This window comes from Vigna unguiculata, chromosome 2 (assembly GCF_004118075.2).
Source record: "Vigna unguiculata cultivar IT97K-499-35 chromosome 2, ASM411807v1, whole genome shotgun sequence".
Taxonomy (NCBI): domain Eukaryota; kingdom Viridiplantae; phylum Streptophyta; class Magnoliopsida; order Fabales; family Fabaceae; genus Vigna; species Vigna unguiculata.
This window is the reverse complement of record NC_040280.1, coordinates 17,580,108-17,600,053: the sequence shown is the minus strand read 5'-3', so window position 1 is coordinate 17,600,053 and position 19,946 is coordinate 17,580,108. Positions and strand designations below refer to the sequence as shown.

At 32.9% G+C, this 19,946-nt stretch overlaps 2 protein-coding genes across 2 annotated transcripts; both read left to right on the top strand.

Annotated features, from left to right (window-relative positions):
- Positions 1-568: 568 nt before the first annotated feature.
- Positions 569-2,582, top strand: LOC114174538. Its single transcript, XM_028059374.1, has 4 exons — positions 569-694; positions 773-1,657; positions 1,850-2,046; positions 2,432-2,582. Exons 1-4 carry the CDS (start codon positions 569-571, stop codon positions 2,580-2,582), a joined length of 1,359 nt encoding a protein of 452 aa, XP_027915175.1.
- Positions 2,583-5,581: 2,999 nt separating this feature from the next.
- LOC114174310 lies at positions 5,582-7,768 on the top strand. The gene is made up of 4 exons (XM_028059135.1): positions 5,582-5,831; positions 6,097-6,176; positions 6,273-6,336; positions 7,331-7,768. The coding sequence occupies exons 1-4, from the start codon at positions 5,720-5,722 to the stop codon at positions 7,489-7,491; spliced, it is 417 nt and encodes a 138-aa protein (XP_027914936.1). The 5' UTR covers positions 5,582-5,719; the 3' UTR covers positions 7,492-7,768.
- The last annotated feature ends 12,178 nt before the right edge of the window (positions 7,769-19,946 follow it).

Below are 19,946 nucleotides of genomic sequence, written 5' to 3'. Positions count from 1 at the left end.
CGAAGACAAATTGGGAGGTTCTTGTCGTGAAGTTCTTCGACGAAGGAAAGTGGTTATTTTTTGGTTTCATTTTTACTTTCCTCTGTGTAGTTCCATTAGGTTTGCATCGAAGTGATTTTTCTGTTGCTTTGCAATGTAGGGTTCGAGATGGGTTTTGATCTCGTTTTGTATCATATGGGAAGGTTTGAAAAGAAGAGGGGAGTGAAGTATGTTGGTGGAGAAATACATGTTGTTAAATGCATTGATCATGATCGTCGGTCATATTTCGAAGCATTAGGAATAGTCAAAATTCAAGTATGGTGGTGAAGTTAGACTTTGGTGGAAGGGTTCATCCGAAATCCTATACAACAATCTAAGGCTACTGAGTGATGATAGGGAAGCATTGAACCTAGCTAAGTATGTCGATGATAATGAAGAAGAAGTTGAAGTGTACGTGGAGCATCTTCCTATGCCAGAAATAATTAAGTGTATTGAAGGAGTGGGCGAAGAGGCGGGACAAGAACAGGTTCTACAATAAGAGGTTGTCGAGGAAGTGGCTGTCGACTAAGTGGTTGCTGATGAAGTTGTAATGGGGGAAGAAGAGGTTAGGGAAAAAGAGGTTGTGGAAGAAGATGTTAGGGGAGAAGAGGTGAGGGAAGAAGATGGTAGGGAAGAAGAGGTTCGAGATAGACTTGATGAGAGTGAAGAAGAAAGGGTTGTTGATGATGATGATGGGTTTGGCATGGATAATGACAGTGTTGCACATGATGTGCCACTTAGAAATTTTCAGTAGGTATTTGAGAGGTGGAATAGATTGAAAGCAAAGTCCAATTCAGTTAGGAAAAAGAGAAATGTTGGTGAAGGGTCATTTGTGACTAATGACTGCGTTGGACAACATGAAATCAATGAAGAATATGATAGCAAGCAACTGTGCTCTAATGTTGATACTGATGAAGGTGTTAGTGATAAAGTGCCAAAATTTGTGAAGTATAATGCTGAAGATATGAACAAGAGCTTCAAATTCAGATTAGGGATGGAATTCTGTTCCTTGAAGGATTTCAAGCATGCCCTTATGGAGCATAATGTATTGAATGGGAAGGAAATTAAATTTGTGAAGAATGATGACAAAAGAGTAAGGGCTGTTTGTAAAAAGAAGTGTGGCTTTCTAATAATGGTGAGCAAGGTTGGTCGTAGCCATAGATGTGGGAGGGTTATGTTCAACAAGAATGCAAATAAAGATTGGATTGCACAGGTTTTGTTAGACAAATTTTTAGATGTGGGGAACATGACTGTAAACCAAATAATTGATGAAGTTAGAAAGAATTATAGTGTTGGGGTAACACCTTGGAGAGCTGCCAGAGCAAAGGAGATTGCAATGGACTACATGGTGGGAGATGGTCAACAACAATATGCTCTGCTTTATGATTATGTGGCTGAGTTATTAAGAGTAAAGGCTGGAACCTTTAAGATCAAAATTAACCAACCCACTCCCACTTTGCAACCAAGATTTGGGTCTTTTTACATGTGTTTAGATTGCTGCAAGCAGGGGTTCTTAGCTGGATGTAGACCTTTCATTGGTGTAGATGGTTGTCATTTAAAGACAACCTATGGTGGTCAATTACTGGTTGTAGTTGGTAGAGACCCAAATGATCAGTACTTTCCATTAGCCTTTGCAGTGGTTGAAAATGAATGCAAAGAAACCTAGAGATGGTTTCTATCATTATTACTGGAAGATATTGGGGACATCCAATCTAATCGTTGGGTTTTCATTTCGGATCAATAGAAGGTAAACCCAATCATAAGCAGTTTTAATTTTGTTGTTTCATACATCTTAATTGAAATGATAACAGTATTATTGTATTGTTTGCAGGGACTAATGACAGTTTTCGATGAGATATTGGAAGGAGTGGAACATAGGTTCTGTTTGAGACACCTTTATTATAAAAATAAATTTGGTGGAGGAGTTGTCATCCGGGACCTTATGATGGGGGCTGCAAAGGCTACCTTCTATCAAGCATGGGAAAAAATGGGTGAGTTGAAGAAAATTAATCATGATGCTTATAACTGGTTACTTCAAATACCTAGGAAATCTTGGTGTAAACATGAATTTAGTATGTATCCTAGGTGTGATGTGTTGATGAATAATTTATATGAGTCCTTCAATAGTTAAATTTTGATTGCTAGAGATAAACCTATCATAACTATGATGGAGCGATCATGGGTAGGTTTCCATCCCTAAGACACAAATGCAGTTTATATACTGCAAATGTGATGCCTAAACCTAAAAAAAGACTAGATAAGGAAATTGAAAAAAGTGCAAATTGGATTCCAGTCTAGGCAGGGGGGCAAAGTTTGAAGTGACTCAAGGGTTCACCATGGAAAAATTTGTTGTCGACCTAACTGAACATAGTTGTAGTTGTTATTTCTGGGATTTGGTGGGCATTCCATGTAGGCATGCAGTGGCTGCAATTGACTACAAGATAGAAAATCCTGAAGATTATGTTCATCCCTATTACAAGAAAAATGCATATCTGACTTGTTATGGACCTGAAATAACCCCCATAAATGGACAACAAATGTGGCCTAAAAGTGATTTCCCATAGCTGCTACCACCTATCTACAAAACACCACCAGGACGACCCAAGAAACTACGTAGGAGGGAAGCAGATGAACATGTTAGTCATTCAAAGTTAACTAAGAAAAATATTGTCATGAAGTGTACAATATGTAATCAGTTTGGGCATAATATCAGGACCTACAGAAAGAGAAACACAACCAAAACAACCAGGAGGGTAACATTTAATCAGTTTTCTATCTTTATTTTGGTATACAATATTCAAAATAATTTGAATACCCATTTCACAGAGTAACACACAGAGGAACACCCCTATACCAGCAGCAACTGAAGCTGGATGTAGCAATTCTGCATAATCAAGAAGGCAGAGGCCTCGTAGGAGGGAGAGATCCTCATCCTTGGTTGGCACCAGCAACCAACAAGCAACAACAATAAGAAGAAACACAACTCCACAAGTTATAGGGTCCCAAGCAAGTAGCACTGCACCCACTGGACAGCCCACGTGATTTGATTCATTGTAACTTTGTAGTTAGTTTGTTGGATTAAGTGAAAACGTTGTTATTTTTGTGTACATGTATGCATTATTGTCATCCACTAATGAAACACTATAGCGGTGGGTAGGCATGTGGTGGACCACCTTTTGTTGTAGGCACCACTTTTGATGCAGGGACCACATTTTGACCATGGACCACTACTAAAACATTGCAACCATGAAGTTTTTGTAATGACTTAGCAGTTGTTTAATTCATATGGTTTCAAGGTCCACTTTATATAATTACTTCATCTTAATTATTTGTTTGGTTCAAACCGTCAAAATTTTGAAGTTAGTAAAGAATTAACTTATTTATGTCTTACTAAGATTTATAGCAATCTTCACATAAGCCGGATTATGGCAATCTTCACATAAGCCAGATTTAAAACAAACCAATATGTCAATAAAGCTACCAAAAGGAAAAAAAATATGGCATGCGCACAGTTAAAAACATGGCCAACAGATTGATAATAGCACAAGGGTAATGGAACACCAATTCAACCAAGTGAAATGGAACACCAATTCATTCATTAATAGCAAATTCCCACGAATACATTACCTATCTAAAACAACCCCTGAAACATAAAAACCTTCATTGCCACATCTCACAACTACATACCTAACTAGTTAAAAACATGGCCAACAGATTGATAATAGCACAAGGTAATGGAACACCAATTCAACCAAGTGAAATGGAACACCAATTCATTCATTAATAGCAAATTTCCACGAATACATTACCTATCTAAAACAACCCCTAAAACATAAAAACCTTCACTGCCACAGCTCACAACTACATAGCTAACCTAATTACAATTCACCTTCAACAAGAACATAACCACAAATACAACTGTAAACGGCCACGACATAAGAAATAAAAATTGCAAAAATTTCCCTAATCTTCTCTCTTTTTGCAATTTCCTCTTCAACTTCTCATTTTTCTTTGTCAATTCCAGAATAACTTTCTCCCTATCCAAGCAAACTTCATCTTTCTTCTACTATTTTTACGTTGTTAGCTTCAATTTCATATTCTTTACCTTCGAATTCAGATTCCTCTTCATTAACCCACTTAAAATAGTTACAGTGTGAATTGGACTGCAAAAGAAAAAAAAATTAAACCATTACTGTAGATCAAACTCAAGCAAAAGTGATGGAATTTGTTATACTTACAGCTTAATTTCTACATCTCCAAAACAATCTGCCATTGTTCTTCAAAGTAGTTGCCTTTAGGAGCAACAATCTTTCCCCACACCCACATACTTTTGATGCTATTTCTGAAGACAAGGCACAACTTGCGACATTTTCGAACCAATCTTCCTCTGCGTAAAATTGAAACCTTTGCTACTACTTCATCACTGACTCCAGACGAATGTTGTTGCCTCAGTTTCCCCAACACGAACCAATCTTCCTCTTCAGTCACACTCTTTAGCACCTTAGCATTGTTCCAATCTCGTTCCAATCCTCGAATCGTAATGTTAGGGTTCAAATCCTCTCTTTGAAGCTTTTGAGTAAAATAAAGTAATTAACTTTCATTTTGTCACGTTTCATTGTAGCTTAATTGACCCTTAAAATAATGGGTGACATGGAATTCCATTTGCCAACTCAAAAAAAAAACTAACGGCGTCCTAAAATGGGAACCAATTCCACGAGTTTCTGAAAATGAGGGACCGAAATAGATTAAAGTTTGAAGGAGGGACCAAAACAAAAAACGTTCAATAATTTGAGGACGTAAAACATAGTTAACCCATAAAAATACAACAATGTATTGATATTAATCAAGTCAATATAATATCTAAAACTAAAATCAAACTAAGTGAAAAATATGAATTTAAGAATATAAAAATTTAAAATTTAATTTTAAACAATCCTTACCTTAATAAAATTCTTAAGATTTTAATTTGTTTTGAAATTCCTCTACTAAATAAAAATAAATAAACTACTCCATTAAATCCTCGATCCAAACATTATTAGGTGAATGTGGTCATTGAAAATGCATATAACTACATTGGAGTCAAGAATTCAAACCACAAGTTATTATTCGTAAGGACTAAAAAGAGAAAGTTTCCATAGCCTCTTATGCACCAAAAGGGATAAAATTTGCCTAATGCAGAAAAACTTATCATCCCTATCACTGACATCATCGAAATGCAACTGCCTTGTCTCATCAATAAATTGTTCAGAATATCTTTAATTCCTCTAATAGAAACATCATATCAAACTCTGATGACGAAATCATCAACATGTCAAATAACTGTTCTTTCTTTATGATACAAGTAAGAAAAGATGGAACTGATTTTGAGTCTAGAAAGATTATTATAGGCTTGTGTGGTTGAGGGAGCGATGCACTGAGATACAGCAAATTATTATCGAAAGTATAAGAAACCAAGGGCCCTACAACATTAGGTGAATCAACAACAACCTGAATTGCGTGATGCCTCCTTAAAAAGTAAAAAGTAACTAAGTAATGAATATTTAAGATTTTCCCATGCTTGTTTCGGAACTCTGCATTTTGTGCTTTGTGTTTGCTTTCTTTCTCTCTCTTATGCCCTTTTCTGTTTCCTTCTTGGGTTTGTATATAAACCAAAACCCACCTGCTCAAGAAAGTACCTCTCTGCATCATCTCAAGAAAAGAAATGGAGATGCTAATCATCATCACTCTTCTTACCTTTTCCTTCTCTTATCTTCTACCAACACCAACTTGTTCTTCCCAAATTCACTTGCAACCTTCTTCACTCCAGCTTCAAGGTGGGAACAATCTTCTCTCTTTCCTCTTAAATTTTTATCTTCTACATTAACTTGTTATGAATCGGTTTCCAAGTTCTTTTATCATCATTTATTTAATTGTATCGAGTAAAGATTTTAATTGTATCCAGTAAAGATAATACCAGTTTATAGTATATAATAACTTAATAAAATAAAAATAAAACTAATTTATAATATATAAATAAGTGTAAATCTCAATTATTTTGTAAAATTAAGTTAAATTTAAAATTCAATGAATTCTTTTCAGATGAAGATACGGGAGAAGTCGATGCAAACCTGCAGCTTTCTCTACCAGCGGTTCCCAGAAAGCTAAGATTCACTGAGAAAGTACTGCAGGAATCTTAAAAAGCTTCGTTTTAGTTCTTTTAAGTTGTTTTCATCAATATTTATGTTCTTTGTTCTTTATAATTTTCCAAAACTTAGGTTAAAGAAGATGAAAAAGCCAGAGATCTTGGACCACACAAGCAGGATGATTCCTTTGCTGCAGGTAAAGATCAACAAAAAGTGTTGCTAATCATTGTTCAAAATAACTCATTGGATTGCATGAATTTAAAGAACTTGTTAATAAATCCTAGCTTGTTCATGCAATCTCTCGCATATATCTCGGAATCTTTTCATGAAAACTAGGTTAGCCGCTGTCTAGAGTCTATTTTACTTTATAAGGTTCATGTACAAAATCAAGTGAGGTTAATTCCATCATGTTAGGGGTAAACAAAGAAGTGAAAAATGAAAAGTAGAGAAAATAGTTGCATTTGTGGACTTTATTGTTTAACGTATTCACCTTTTCTCTTTAATTAATGTGTGGTATCACACTTCCATTTTTCATCTACTACTACTGAAAGATCTCATTCCTCTCTAACTCAATTATCACTTTGCATTATCTTATCAGTATTCATTGTTTGACATGAATATATATGCATGTACCTTGATGAGCATATTTTGCTTATGGTTCATGTTCTAAACTTTCCATTTTAAGCAATAAAGAAAAGCTCTAGCCACATATTATCGGGTACATATCTTCACTTAAACTTCATTACTATATTCACTTTTCTTATCAGCGTAGATAGAAATAGCAGCAATTTCTGTCTATTACAAATTTTAGTATTGTCACTGTTTGAGTAAAGCATGAACCAAGAGAATTACTTACATTGTGTGCATTTAAGGCTTCTGACAGTACTAATCATTCTGTTTTCACAATCAATAATCCATGTTTTCAAAATAAAAAATTTCACCTTCCTTAATTAAAATATATCTTTTTAATAAATCAAGATATATTTGATGAAATGAAATGAAACCCACCATATCAATATTCCCTGTTTTATAATTGAGCATAAACAATATTCTATATGAAATCAAAAAAGGACTTGTATTATATAATTTATGTTTGATTTGAATGAACTTATGCACTATATGCATTAATTTAATTGGAAACACAAGATTCAGCAGCTAAACATGTTTATGAAATCATGCAACTTTTGCAGAGAAACAATACCATAGAAAGCAAAACATGGTGCTTGGCAACAAGGGGACAAGACAAGAATGGATGGAGGTTGATGACCCTTCACAATACTTTACCATGGATTATACCCGAGTGAGAAGACGACGTCCCATACACAACAAGAAATTGCCGGTTGCTCCATAACCATGGTGGAGAGAAGATATCAACAAAATCATAACCAATTTTCACTCTAGTTGTTTGCTCTTTAAACTTGTACTTATATTAGGTTACAATTTTATTATGTGGGTTGAATATTTAAGTGTTAGTCTAAATTTTATATGGAGTATGTAATTAAGAACATGTGAAGTGTGTTTTGTGTCTTCACTTTTGCCTTCTTGGGGAGCAAAACCCTAAAACTTGTATGAAAACTAGGACTTCACCTAACTAATTAACAAATACTATTACTCGAAATTAATTATTATTCTCAATGTGTTTTGTTTTTCTTTTCTTGGTGTTAGTAGTCAAAGGGGATTGGCATTGCCAACATTTCGTAAAACTTGGTCTTGGAAAGTCAAATTTTGATTTGTATATTCGGTGGAACCCAACATAACGTGATTGATTATCGAAAACAAATGTTTTTAACCAGACATTGAAGTATGCTATTTATCATGATGATTTAGACACGGCATTGACATCCTGTGGAACCCACAATTTGCTAATAACCTTTTCTTTCTCAAATTACTTCCTTATGTGTATAGATTGGATAAACGAAAAAACAGAAGTTAAAATTAAGACATACCATGATAAAGATTAGATTGTAATATTCATTTTTTAAATTCTTGATAGTTTTTTTTTTTAATTTCATTTAATTGGGATATAAACTACACATAGTTACTTATTAAAAAATAATTTCATCAATCAAAGTATTAAAAAAAATGCGTAAAATTAAGAATTGGACAAAAAGGTTAAAATCTTAAAACGAAAATCGCGAAAAAAATAGTAAACGAAAGAATCAAAATCGTGAATCAATATTAAATGGGACAAATGTTGTAATTTATTCTTTTGAGGTAAAGGAATAGAGTGTAAAGTAAGAATAAAAAACCGAGTGTGGAGAACAAATGAAGATAATTTGCTTATTTATTGGGTTTGCTTTTATTATGACAATATTGGGAAATGTTGACCTTTGACTAAAACTTAACTATTAACCGGACACGTTCTTTTTGTTACATTATTCACACTACTTTAGAGATTTGATCAAGTTTCTATTGAATTCAATGCATTAATGTTTCAAGATACTTGGAGGCAACGGGTTTGAAGAGAATTTTTACTAAAGTTGGAACGTTAGATAGATTTTGGGAGAAGAATATTAAGGCTTTTTGTTTTAAATTTAATTTGTTTTATGTTTATTTTATCTATGAATTTTTTCTCATGGTCTTTATTTTCGTAGATAACTTTATTATGGTCCAGTTTTATTTTTTTATTAATATTATTAAAATTAGTGGATAATCTCATAGGTAATAAGTATTTACATAGTAGCACTTTTTCTATATAATTATATGTGGATAATTCAGTTTTTTTAGTGAAACCAGAATCGAAGTCATGGATATTTACAACAAGAAAACATTAAATTAATATCCAAATAATGGTGTTAGATGCAATGTTATTTGAGCTGATTAGGCTAATTATCAAGCGACAGAAAGAGTTAACTTTTTTAAAAAATATAAAATTATTTTCAAATTTAATTTTATATTATGAAAAATATAATGTTGGTTATCCTAATGTTGATTACAAGAATAGGTTCGGCTTAACTAACTTTAAATCGTCACTGATTTTTTAGTAAATAAATTATTTGTGTTAGAGTTGGATCTGTAGAGTCGCGTAAGGTTGGTGTTCACTTCTGCGGATATACTTATGTAGCAGAGAGAATGGCGGGTGGCGAGGGAATCTCTTGTTTCTTTCCACGGATTTGTATGTATTTGTGAGAGCTGATTTGATCGATGGATGGGAGAGAGTATTTTTGGTGTGGAAGAATGAGGGAAAACACTGCATATATATGGTGGATATTTTTACTGAATTGCCTAAATTGTTATGTATAATTCCACGTGCAGATTTTGCTACCGTTTTTTGGGGTTTGTGGTGTTCGTATGGTGGGTGGTCAATGGATCTGTGTTAGTGAGGTAGGTGTTGATTAGTAGAGGGAGAAGATAGTTAAAGAGTGCCTTCTGCTCTTCAAGGAAGAAGAATACCAAATAATAATAATAATAATAATAATAATAATAATAATAATAATAATAATAATAATAATAATAATAATCTATAATATATATTTAAGAATGGTACGGGATCTAGACGAGTTTCGCTATTCCATATTTATTTTTATAGAAAAAATTCATCTCGATCCCCATATACAAACCTAACGGGTATCAAACTTTTATTTCATTTTCATCCCACCCCACCGGGTAACGAACATAATCTCATACTCATATTCGTACTCGTTTTCTTGTTACTTCAATATTAATTTGAATTAATTTTTATAAAATAATAAAAAATTACAGTAAAAGAAACATAATATTATTAAATATTCAATATTAAGAGAATTGTTGTTTCCTCGATATCAAATATTTTGAAAGAAATTATAATTATATACATTTTAAATTAAAATACCAAATAAAATTTCATGAGAACCAAAACATTTATTAAATTTCATGATAAAATTTAAAAATATTTTTTAACAAATATAAAAGAAAAGAAAATATTCAAATTAAAATATATTTTAAATGTTTGTTTACTTCAATTTTTTAAATTATAATGAATCTCTTATTTATACACTAATAATAGTTATAATACATCACTTGATCAAAATGACGAAAAGAAAAAATATTATACTAATGATAATAAAATTTTTACATACATCTTGGATCTTTTGAACTTCAATATATGTTGGATGGTGATAAAAAGAATCATGACAATTACACTAAATTTTTATATTGTAGTAAATAAAATTTATTTATACAATTATAATGACAAAATTATAGTATGATTGATAATGAGTTAAAAAATAAAAAATAATTATATAAAATATATCAAACTAATATTCTACATGATGAAAATAGAAAATAAACAATAAATAAAAATATTAAAAAACTAACAAATGTGTGTCTTAAAAATAATTTGAGAGACTATTGAATGAAATAAATGTATAATTAAGGGTATAATAAAATGAAGAAAAAAATACCTTAGCCTTGTGTTTGGATGGAGCATTTCAACAATACTTAAAAATTGAAATGATTTGCATTTGAATTGCTTGCAATTAAATTCCATTCATTTTTTAAATAATTTGTTTGGATAAGGAAATTAAAATACCTCACATTTCAATTTCTTGTTTGGAAAAAAAAATTGAATTTATTGTGAGATAAAATTTAATTTAACAATATATATTTTAGGCTTAATTATGTTTTGAGTTCATGATAAATTTGGAAACCCGACGATCAAGAAGGGCCCGACGACACGGACGGGTCCGACTACCCAGATGGGCCCGACGACCTAGACAGGCTGACAACCTGGACGGGTCCGACGACTCGGACGAGCCTTCCAAACTGTTGGGCTCGTCTGGGTCGTCGGGCTCGTCCGGATAGTTTGACCTGTTCATGTCGTCGGGCCCGTCTGTGTCGTTGGGACCGTCCATTTCGTCGGGCCCGTCTGGATCGTAGAGCCCGTCTGGATCGTCGGGCTTGACGATTTGGAAGGGTTCGTCCGGGTTGTCGGACCCGTCCAAGTCGTCGAACCTGTCCAGGTTGTCGGGCACGTTCGGGTCGTCAGGCCCGAAGGTTTTGAAAGGCCTGTTCGGGTCGTCGGGCAGTCTGTGTCGTAGGGCTCATCCGGGTCGTCACGCTCATCCAGGTTGTCGGGCCCATCTGGATCGTCGGGCCCGTTTAGGTCGTCGAACCCGTCAGATCATTGGTCTTGTCCGGATAGTCTGCCCCGTCCGAGTCGTCGTGCCAGTCTGGGTCATCGGGCCTATCTGGGTCGTCAGACCCGTCTGGATCGTCGAGCCCATTTGGGTCGTCGGACCCGTCTGAATCGTCGGCCCCGTTTGTGTCATTGGGCCTACCAAAGAGTCTAGAATGTGAGGTTGAGTGAGAAGAATTTCAAATTCCACCTATTTTGAGAGTATTTGAATTTTTACTAATTTGCATCACCTATGTTAATGAAGTTTTCTATCCTAGACTATTGCTCCCGAGTTATCCTAAATGAAGAGGGAATAAACTTTTTCCACATGCATGCTTTCAACTTATAAAAAGTATTAATGCAGGATTCCCTTCCCTTTTCCACTCTAGATTGCCTTTGATGCCACCACTCACATGCACGTCCTACAAATCTAGAAATACCATGCCTAAAAATGTCATATTGACTATATTTACAAAACAAAGGTTGCACCAACTTCTCTGTATCCCACATCCAATCTCTAAATGATATTGGTCCTATATCCTCCCCAAAGAAGGGAATGTCACTATGAATGGTATGATGCAACTCATTACTACTATGCCTATGCAACCTAGGACTATATGTAGAATATGTACTCATGATAATTGAATAAACTTAAGAACTTGGATAAAAGGGTGAAATAAGAGGACTAGCACAAGTGTACCTCCAAGTAAGCGAGGTGAGTCTCACAGACTTCTTAAGTACCAAGGCTAATCCTTGCCAAGGTTACACTTGCAAAAGTACTCAAAGTTCACACAAATGTTCAAGTAATAAGTACATAGAATCACTTGAGAGAAAGATCACAAAAAGCAAGCAAACAAACACAAAGATTAACAAAAAGAGGAACATTAAAACGGACCCTTAATTGGCAAAATTTTAGAGACTTTGGTCTCACAAATCAAGCCACTATACAACGTGAAAACATGAATCTAAACTATGCGTCCTAAAAGCAAGGTGAGAAAGCACTTAGAACTTTCAACACACTCACTTACTAAAACGTTGCACTATTGGTGTGAAAAAGGTTCTACTTAGGAGATGAGATTGAACACCTTTGGCTCCCCAAAACACCTAAGTAGGCCAAGAATTACAAGTCATAAGCAACCAAATTTGGAACACAAAATTTGACACTTTTAGGAGCAACCCGAGAGCACTATGATATTAGTGAACTTTGGGTAAAAAAATTAGGCACTAAGGAAGCTCCAAATATACCAAAAGAAGTGACCAAATTGTAGAGAAAGATGGAAACTATTAAGATGCAACAATTACAAGCCACAATGACCAATCAAAAGTCTTCAAAATGATGGTTCAATGAGCTCCTTTGACCACTAGTAAAGAAAGCCTTAGTTGATGGCTTATGTGCACACACCAATTTGAACACCCTTGGACACTTTGTAGATAAGAAAATTGCAGCACCAAATAGCCAAACAACAATAAGAAACTGCACAAAACAACAACAAAAAAAACAAAGAAAACTTTGCCAAATCCAAATGGTTAGCACTCAACACTCTTTAAGAAAATTGGCTCAAATCTTGCATATATGTGTAGGGTGAGAAGTAATTTGCAAATGAAAGCACAATGCTAAAGCATTATTTCACATCCACCACCTAAGATGCTACCATTAGCTAAGCAATTAAGCTAGAATTCAAAGCACACTCAAACCCAAAACCAAAATGCTTGAGACTTAACACTTGTATGGCAATACACAAAGATGAAAACAAGAAAAGCAAATTAGAAATGCTAAACCAAAGAGAGTAGTAATAAAACAAGACTGAAATGAATATGGAATAATAGACAAGCAAGAAATTAAGGCTTGAAATGAAAGGAAGCACAACAAAAGGAACCTAAAAAGGTATTAGAATAGAGTAGAAAATAGAAAAACAGAAACTGCAGTGCTCATAAGATGCTTATGGTATTCATTGCATTTGTGCCAATTTGAGGGAACTAATTCACTCCAAATGAAAGAAATTGATGGAAATATGGAATACACACATCAACAAGAAAATTAGGCAAAAATCAGAAAGTGATTCGGTGCTATGAAATGTTCCAATTAAATCAAACAAGAAAAGTGTGCGTCCAAACACAAGTGAAAACAGCAGCAAATTTGCACTGAAAAACGCAGAAAGTTGCTTCTACTTCGAAAATTTGTCTAAAATTCAATTCTCAACATAATTGAATGATTCGTATTGGAGAATTTTCGTCTATGACTTAGTTTTTCAAAGCAACAATCAGATTAAAATTTGGTGCACTAAGTCACTCGTGACACTTCTCAAATGGAAGGTGTACAGTGGAAAAAAATTGAAAACTAAAGCAAAAGCATATTGAAAGTGGAAGATGTTCAATGGACAAATCAATTCGATTTGGAGCTTGATTATGATCTAAACTCAAGCATAGATCAAGATGAACATCTAGGACACTCTAAAGCATAATCCAATCGGTGAAATGGAAGAAAACAGTGAGATCTTTGCCTTACACATCCACAAGCATCACTTGAAATTCATAGCTCAAATGTGTGATGTAAGACTTGGTTCTCATCAAGCAAGTGCAGAATTTAACAATAAGAACGAAAATGAAGATGAAACAAAATTCTTAAACTTGACTTAAGACAAAACGCAAGATGATGAACTGATAATTAAAAGATGCACCGATTAAAATGATAAAAAATACCAAGGAATCAAAGAACAAGTGCTGGAACAAAAAAATGGAACCTAAAAACACATATTTACCATTGAAGCAAGGAGTACTAGAATATGAATCAACAAGATTCATGTAGCCTCAATGACAATCGGTAGAAAAGGAAGGAAACATGAAGAAACAAAAAAAAAGATGAACAATACGAAAATGAAAAGAAAAACACAAGATATTGAAGGAAACCTTACTCAAACCAACACAAATGATGAAAAATGGCTTGAGTGGCTTTAGATACCAAAATGGTGGAACTCTTGGTGCGGAATGGATGAAAGCTCCATGAAGTAGACGTGATCCATAGAAGGGAGTGGAAGCAAGTGTTTAAGGCTCTTGCTAAGCATTGGTTCAGACTAAGGTGTTTGAAGGTTTAGCTTAAGAGAAAGCTAGGGGAAGGTGGCTAGAGGAGATGATTCAATCCTCTAGCAAAGGAGACTCTCAAATGCAATAGGGTGGAGTACTCTCAACACTATGCTTCTATTGCAAAATTCAAGAGTAAATATGTACAAATGGTCTACTTTTGACTTTTATATGTGAGCCTAAAAGCTAGACTAATTTTTGGCCATTAGATCAAGCTTGGAGGAGAAGCTTTAATCATCACCGTTGGATGGTGGCTTGGAGAAGGAGGCATCTTCCTAGCCTTTGGATGAAGATTTGGAAAAGAAGACACTCTCTTAACCCTTGGATGAAGGAGGCACATGGGTGATGGGTGGACTTGGCTCCATGGGATGCATGATCCATGAGGAAGTCATGGCCTAAGGGAGACTCTTAGTGGGCCAAGCCCATTTGTACATGTAACACCTATTTTTATGTCTTACACCATTATTGAAAGCAAAACCCAAACATTGGCCTAATTTAAAATCTATTCTACTGGGCTTTGATGCACTTCTTTAAGTCTTGTTGATTTCTTTGGCCCATGAAAGTAATGTGACAAGCCCCATTAGATTTGTGTCCATCTATTGGAAGGCCCATTTGAATCTTCTTCATCATACTTCTTGTTAATGGGTCTTTTAATGGGCTTGGGCTTGAGATTGAAGGTGCAATTGGGCTTGGTGGGGTCACATCAAATACCATGGTCATTGTCCGCAGAGGAAAAAGAATGCCTTTGTTTCCTAGTTCCAGCAGATGTCTCAACCGTTTGAGAGTACGCAAAAGTCGCACAACTAGGTGCTAGAGAAGCTAAGGGTTCTGAAGAGGCTTGAGGTTGTGAGCACTAAGATGAGCTAACGATGACAAGTGCGAAGGCTTGAGCAAAGCGGGGTGGCTTCCTGGTCAAAACGAGGCGGCTTGAACCATGCATTTATGCCGGTGTTAATCAGTGACGGTGGCTGGTGAACGGTACGAAGGCGGAGATGTGAGTAGAGTGGAAAACGTGAGCATAGTAGGAGAAAAAGAATTGGATGAGAAAAGTGAGGGTCCTTAGGGTTGTTCTAACCTATAGTAGCTTATGGAAACTAAATGCATAACTAAATGGAAACTAAACTATCTTAAAGAGTAGTCATGCAGAACTAACCTATAGTAACTTATTTTAGTCAATTATGCTTAATTCTAACAAAGCTAAATTCAAACTAAAAAGTAAAATTGAATGCTTAAATATTGACTATTCCAATTGGTCTAAAAATTATAACCTAAAACTAAAACTAAAATTGTTCAAAAATTGTACTCCTAAAATCAATGGCAGATGTTTGAAGGGATTAGAGGGGGCCATGACCCCCTCCCCCTCCCCTTTCAAAATTTTTAAATTAATATATTTATATATTTCAAATTTTTAAAGTTTTTAAAAATTTATAAATTATATGTAGTGTATATATTAGAAATTGATAGAAATTAAATAAGATATCTTTTTATTTATTTTATAATACAACATTTAATGTTAATAAATAATAAAATATAGAATAAAGTATAATAAAGAATAAAAATATTTATTAAGATATCTTTTAATTTTTTTCTCATTGTTTTTTGAGTTTATAACATATTGTACTCATCTTTCACTTTCACATATTGTCCTTGTTGTTTATGAAGAAAAAAAGTAAGTTAGACAAAAATTCATAGTGAAATATCAGTTTAATAGTTAACATTATCTTTTTAATCTCACGAGCCTTTGTATATTCCCTTTTTTGTGAATACACAAAAATTAATGTAATGTGTTTTTCATAACCGATTTTTTATTGTAACTTAAATATCATAAATTTTTCTTTTAGTATTTGCATCTTTGAATTTTTTATTTGATTATGATAAATTATTTATTAATCTTAAACTTAAAAATATAGATATATTGATGAAAAATAAATAAATAGATTTATTTTTTAAAAGAATATATTCAACTTTGTTACATACCAGGAAACATGATACTAATAATCTAATTATTTAATTAGTGAAACCCTTTTCTAAGGGTCAAAGAATAATTATATGTGAGGAGTTGCTTATTTGTTCTTTGGAACATCTTGAAATATAAGAATATCCAATGTGTAATTTCTATTGTAGTTATAGTTATTTCTTTTGGAGTTACAGTTATATTAGATTGTGTATTAATTTTTATTATAGTAGTGACAATACAATGAAAATCTCAAATTAAGCTAGATTTATAAAACTAACCTAAAATGCTCTTTAATCTAAATAAGGGACTTATCAAAGAGTAACCTTGTGGACCTTTCACACTACTTAAACACTAACAAAAAATTTGTTGTTATTTTTTAGGAATATTTTAGGAAGAGTGTGACAGGCTGAAGACAAGTAGATGCGTCTTCCAATTGATTGTGGATGGAACTCAAAACGGATGCCCATATCAGCCAAATCTTGTTGTGCACAATTCTTTCAACTCAAATTCATACTATAAAAGAAAAAAAACTTAAATATATGCACAATTAACCACTAGATTCAATAATATATATATATATATATATATATATATATATATATATATATATATAACTTATGTCTATTCAATTCAGTAAATAAATTATAAGTATTTGGTCTCTCAACTTTAAGTCTCTGTTATAAAATGATTACTCAAATAATATTGTTAATAATTAAAATATAAAATGATATAATAATAATTATTAAATCAGTAATAATACTGAGACATACATATAAAACAATGAATATTAATCAGAGATCAACAATTATAACAATAATAAGAGATAAAAGGTAAATGAGGAAAGAAGTAGAAATATCTTAGGTTGAGACGCATAGTGCTATCCTTAGAGAGAAAATGCCCCTACTGCACAGGGCTAAACAATTACACAATCATATGTATTTCAAATCATATGCATTTCTCTCCCAATATACAATAACCCGTCAGATCGATCGAGTGCAGCGAAAGATCTCCAAACCTTATGAACACCAATGTGTTAAAGATAATATAAAGAAGAAAAGAAGAACACTTTTGAGAAAACTCTAGTGTTTGTTGTCTCTTTGTTGTTGTGTCTCTCCCCATGCACCTATGTGGTATTTATAGGTAGAAAAGGGAGACAAATGAGTAAATTCTAATAAGGATATAGCCATTAGCCATAAAGAACATTAACCCATAAATTAAAGGTTTATAAAAACATGAGTAATAGTAAGTTTTTTTTTTAAATTATATTAAAATATTTCCAAAAATCCCCCGCATAATTTAAAAATTAAAATAAAACAAAATATATTATCTTTTAAAACAAAATATTGTAGTTCAACATAAGGAACCTTCCAGGTCTGACCCTTACACCTAGTGCTTATAAACTTCCACCCCAGAAAATGCAGAGACTTGATTGTCTTGAGCTACATCCCCTGTGACCGGGTTTTAGTAAATAACACATACAATATCGGTGTTCATTATAGGTTCTAATGAGTGGGTGCATGTTACGGCCTTGTGCATATATCTTGTTTGATGAGGGTCACTTAGAGACTTGTCCATGTCTCATAATGGCGGCCCCACCATCACACTCACTAGGTAAACCCTCAAAGGGTGGTTTGTGACTCACACCCCTACAATAATTGTCATTGGGTTTATTAAGAGGTATTTTATAAAATAAGCAGAATAATGCACATACCTCAACCTAATTATTGCCACAATTTATAGAACACCTCGCCATAGGAATGAGACATAAAATTTAATCAAATTATTTAGTGTACTTTAGTCAACAACAACTTCGTTGTTACCCATTGAACTTCATTCCATGGGATCGCCATTCATGTGGAGATGGGTGTCCATTGTTGCAACTAATTTATGGGCTATAATGTCATTCCCCTCGACGACTCAAATACTTGTTGTTGATGCATCAACCTTTTGCTAAGCAGATATGCAATATTTCTTTCTAACTTGGCAAAGTCAAGAGAGATAATATCATGAGTAATTAAGTTCTAATATATTTGTCTCTCATTCTCATATGTCAATTTCATTGACATTTTTACTTAAAAACTTTAAATATAACAATTTAATTGTCAGGATGCATTGGAAAAGGGAATAATTTATGCTTGCATAGTTGATCATGACAACAACTTTTTAACATATTTTCATGATAGGACCCTTCATCGAAGGTTAAAACATAATCATAACCAATAGTTGATATAGTGCCACCAGAATCAATATCCAATTTACATTATTCTTCAATCATCTCAAGAAATTGGACATATTGCTATAACTAGAAGAAACACAAATAACATTACACTAGATGGCAAAATAGTACTGGAGGTATCACAAACAAATTTAGTCAATTTATCATTTGAAGGAAACATCTCTAGATATTTTTCGGTCCAAATAACCAAATATTTTTTTTCTCATTAAAGGTATATTAACCTTTACAAGACACCCCCACACTTTGAAATATTTTAAATGTGGTTCTTTTTTCTTTCATAACTCATAAAAAGTTTATCACAACTTTTGTGTTCAAAATATGGTAAGCTGAATATAAAGTTTCACCCTATATGATTTTATAGGCAAAGACAACCTAGAACTTGAAGCATAATATTTATTATACCTTTATTATATCAAATAAAAGCATTTCTTTCTTTCTTTCTTTCTTTCACGGCACAATTATATTAACACCATACACTATATGAAGATCTTACTTAATGAATAATACAATGAGTTTCACACAAAAACACTCATTTATACATACATGTATCATAACTTCTCTATTTAATTAATTTTGCACCTAAACATTTTGTAATTTGAATGGTCTCTAACCAAAATTTCTCAACAATTATAATAATAGCATGTCATATATCAATACTTTCAACATATGTAATAACCAAAGAAAAAACACTAAATATTTTATTACAAGATAAAAACACTTAACTCAAACAAGCCATCAAAAGTATATCATTTACCAACCAAAACACATGTCTTGAATTAATAATCTTATTGCATTCAAGAATCACTTCATAACCTTGTTGATCACAACACTTTATAACCTTATTGAGTACAAGAAACTTTCTAAATTCAGAAACATGAAAAACTTTTCCTTTCTTAAAAAAAAAAATTCTGGAAGATAAATTTAGTTTTTACTTGACCATCCCTTCAATTTATCATATGGAGATTTCTTTTTTTATCAGCATTTACATGATCTTAAACATGATATCAATTAAAATAATTCATTTTAATTTCATGTCATAAACAATAATTTTGAATTCATAAATATGATAATTTATTATCAGTCATTTTTTTTTTCATATAAACATCAAGCTAAACTCTTTTTTTTTCTTTGCAAATGCATAGTTTTTTTTTTCAAGTGTTTTCCATAACACAATAGTAATTTTAGTACGACAAATTATTTTATAATTATTTTCATACAAAACACTTAAAATATATACATGATATATAACATCTTTATCAATGGTAAGAATAAACAATATTAAAGCATAAATTAATATAACAGCACAAACAATTATTCAATGAGCCAAAATTTTATTTATTCATAATTTCATTTATTGTTACCAATAGAAATAGAAATAATAATACACATAAGATTTTAGGCTTAGTTGAAACTGATTTAATTATAACCATAAGAAACACA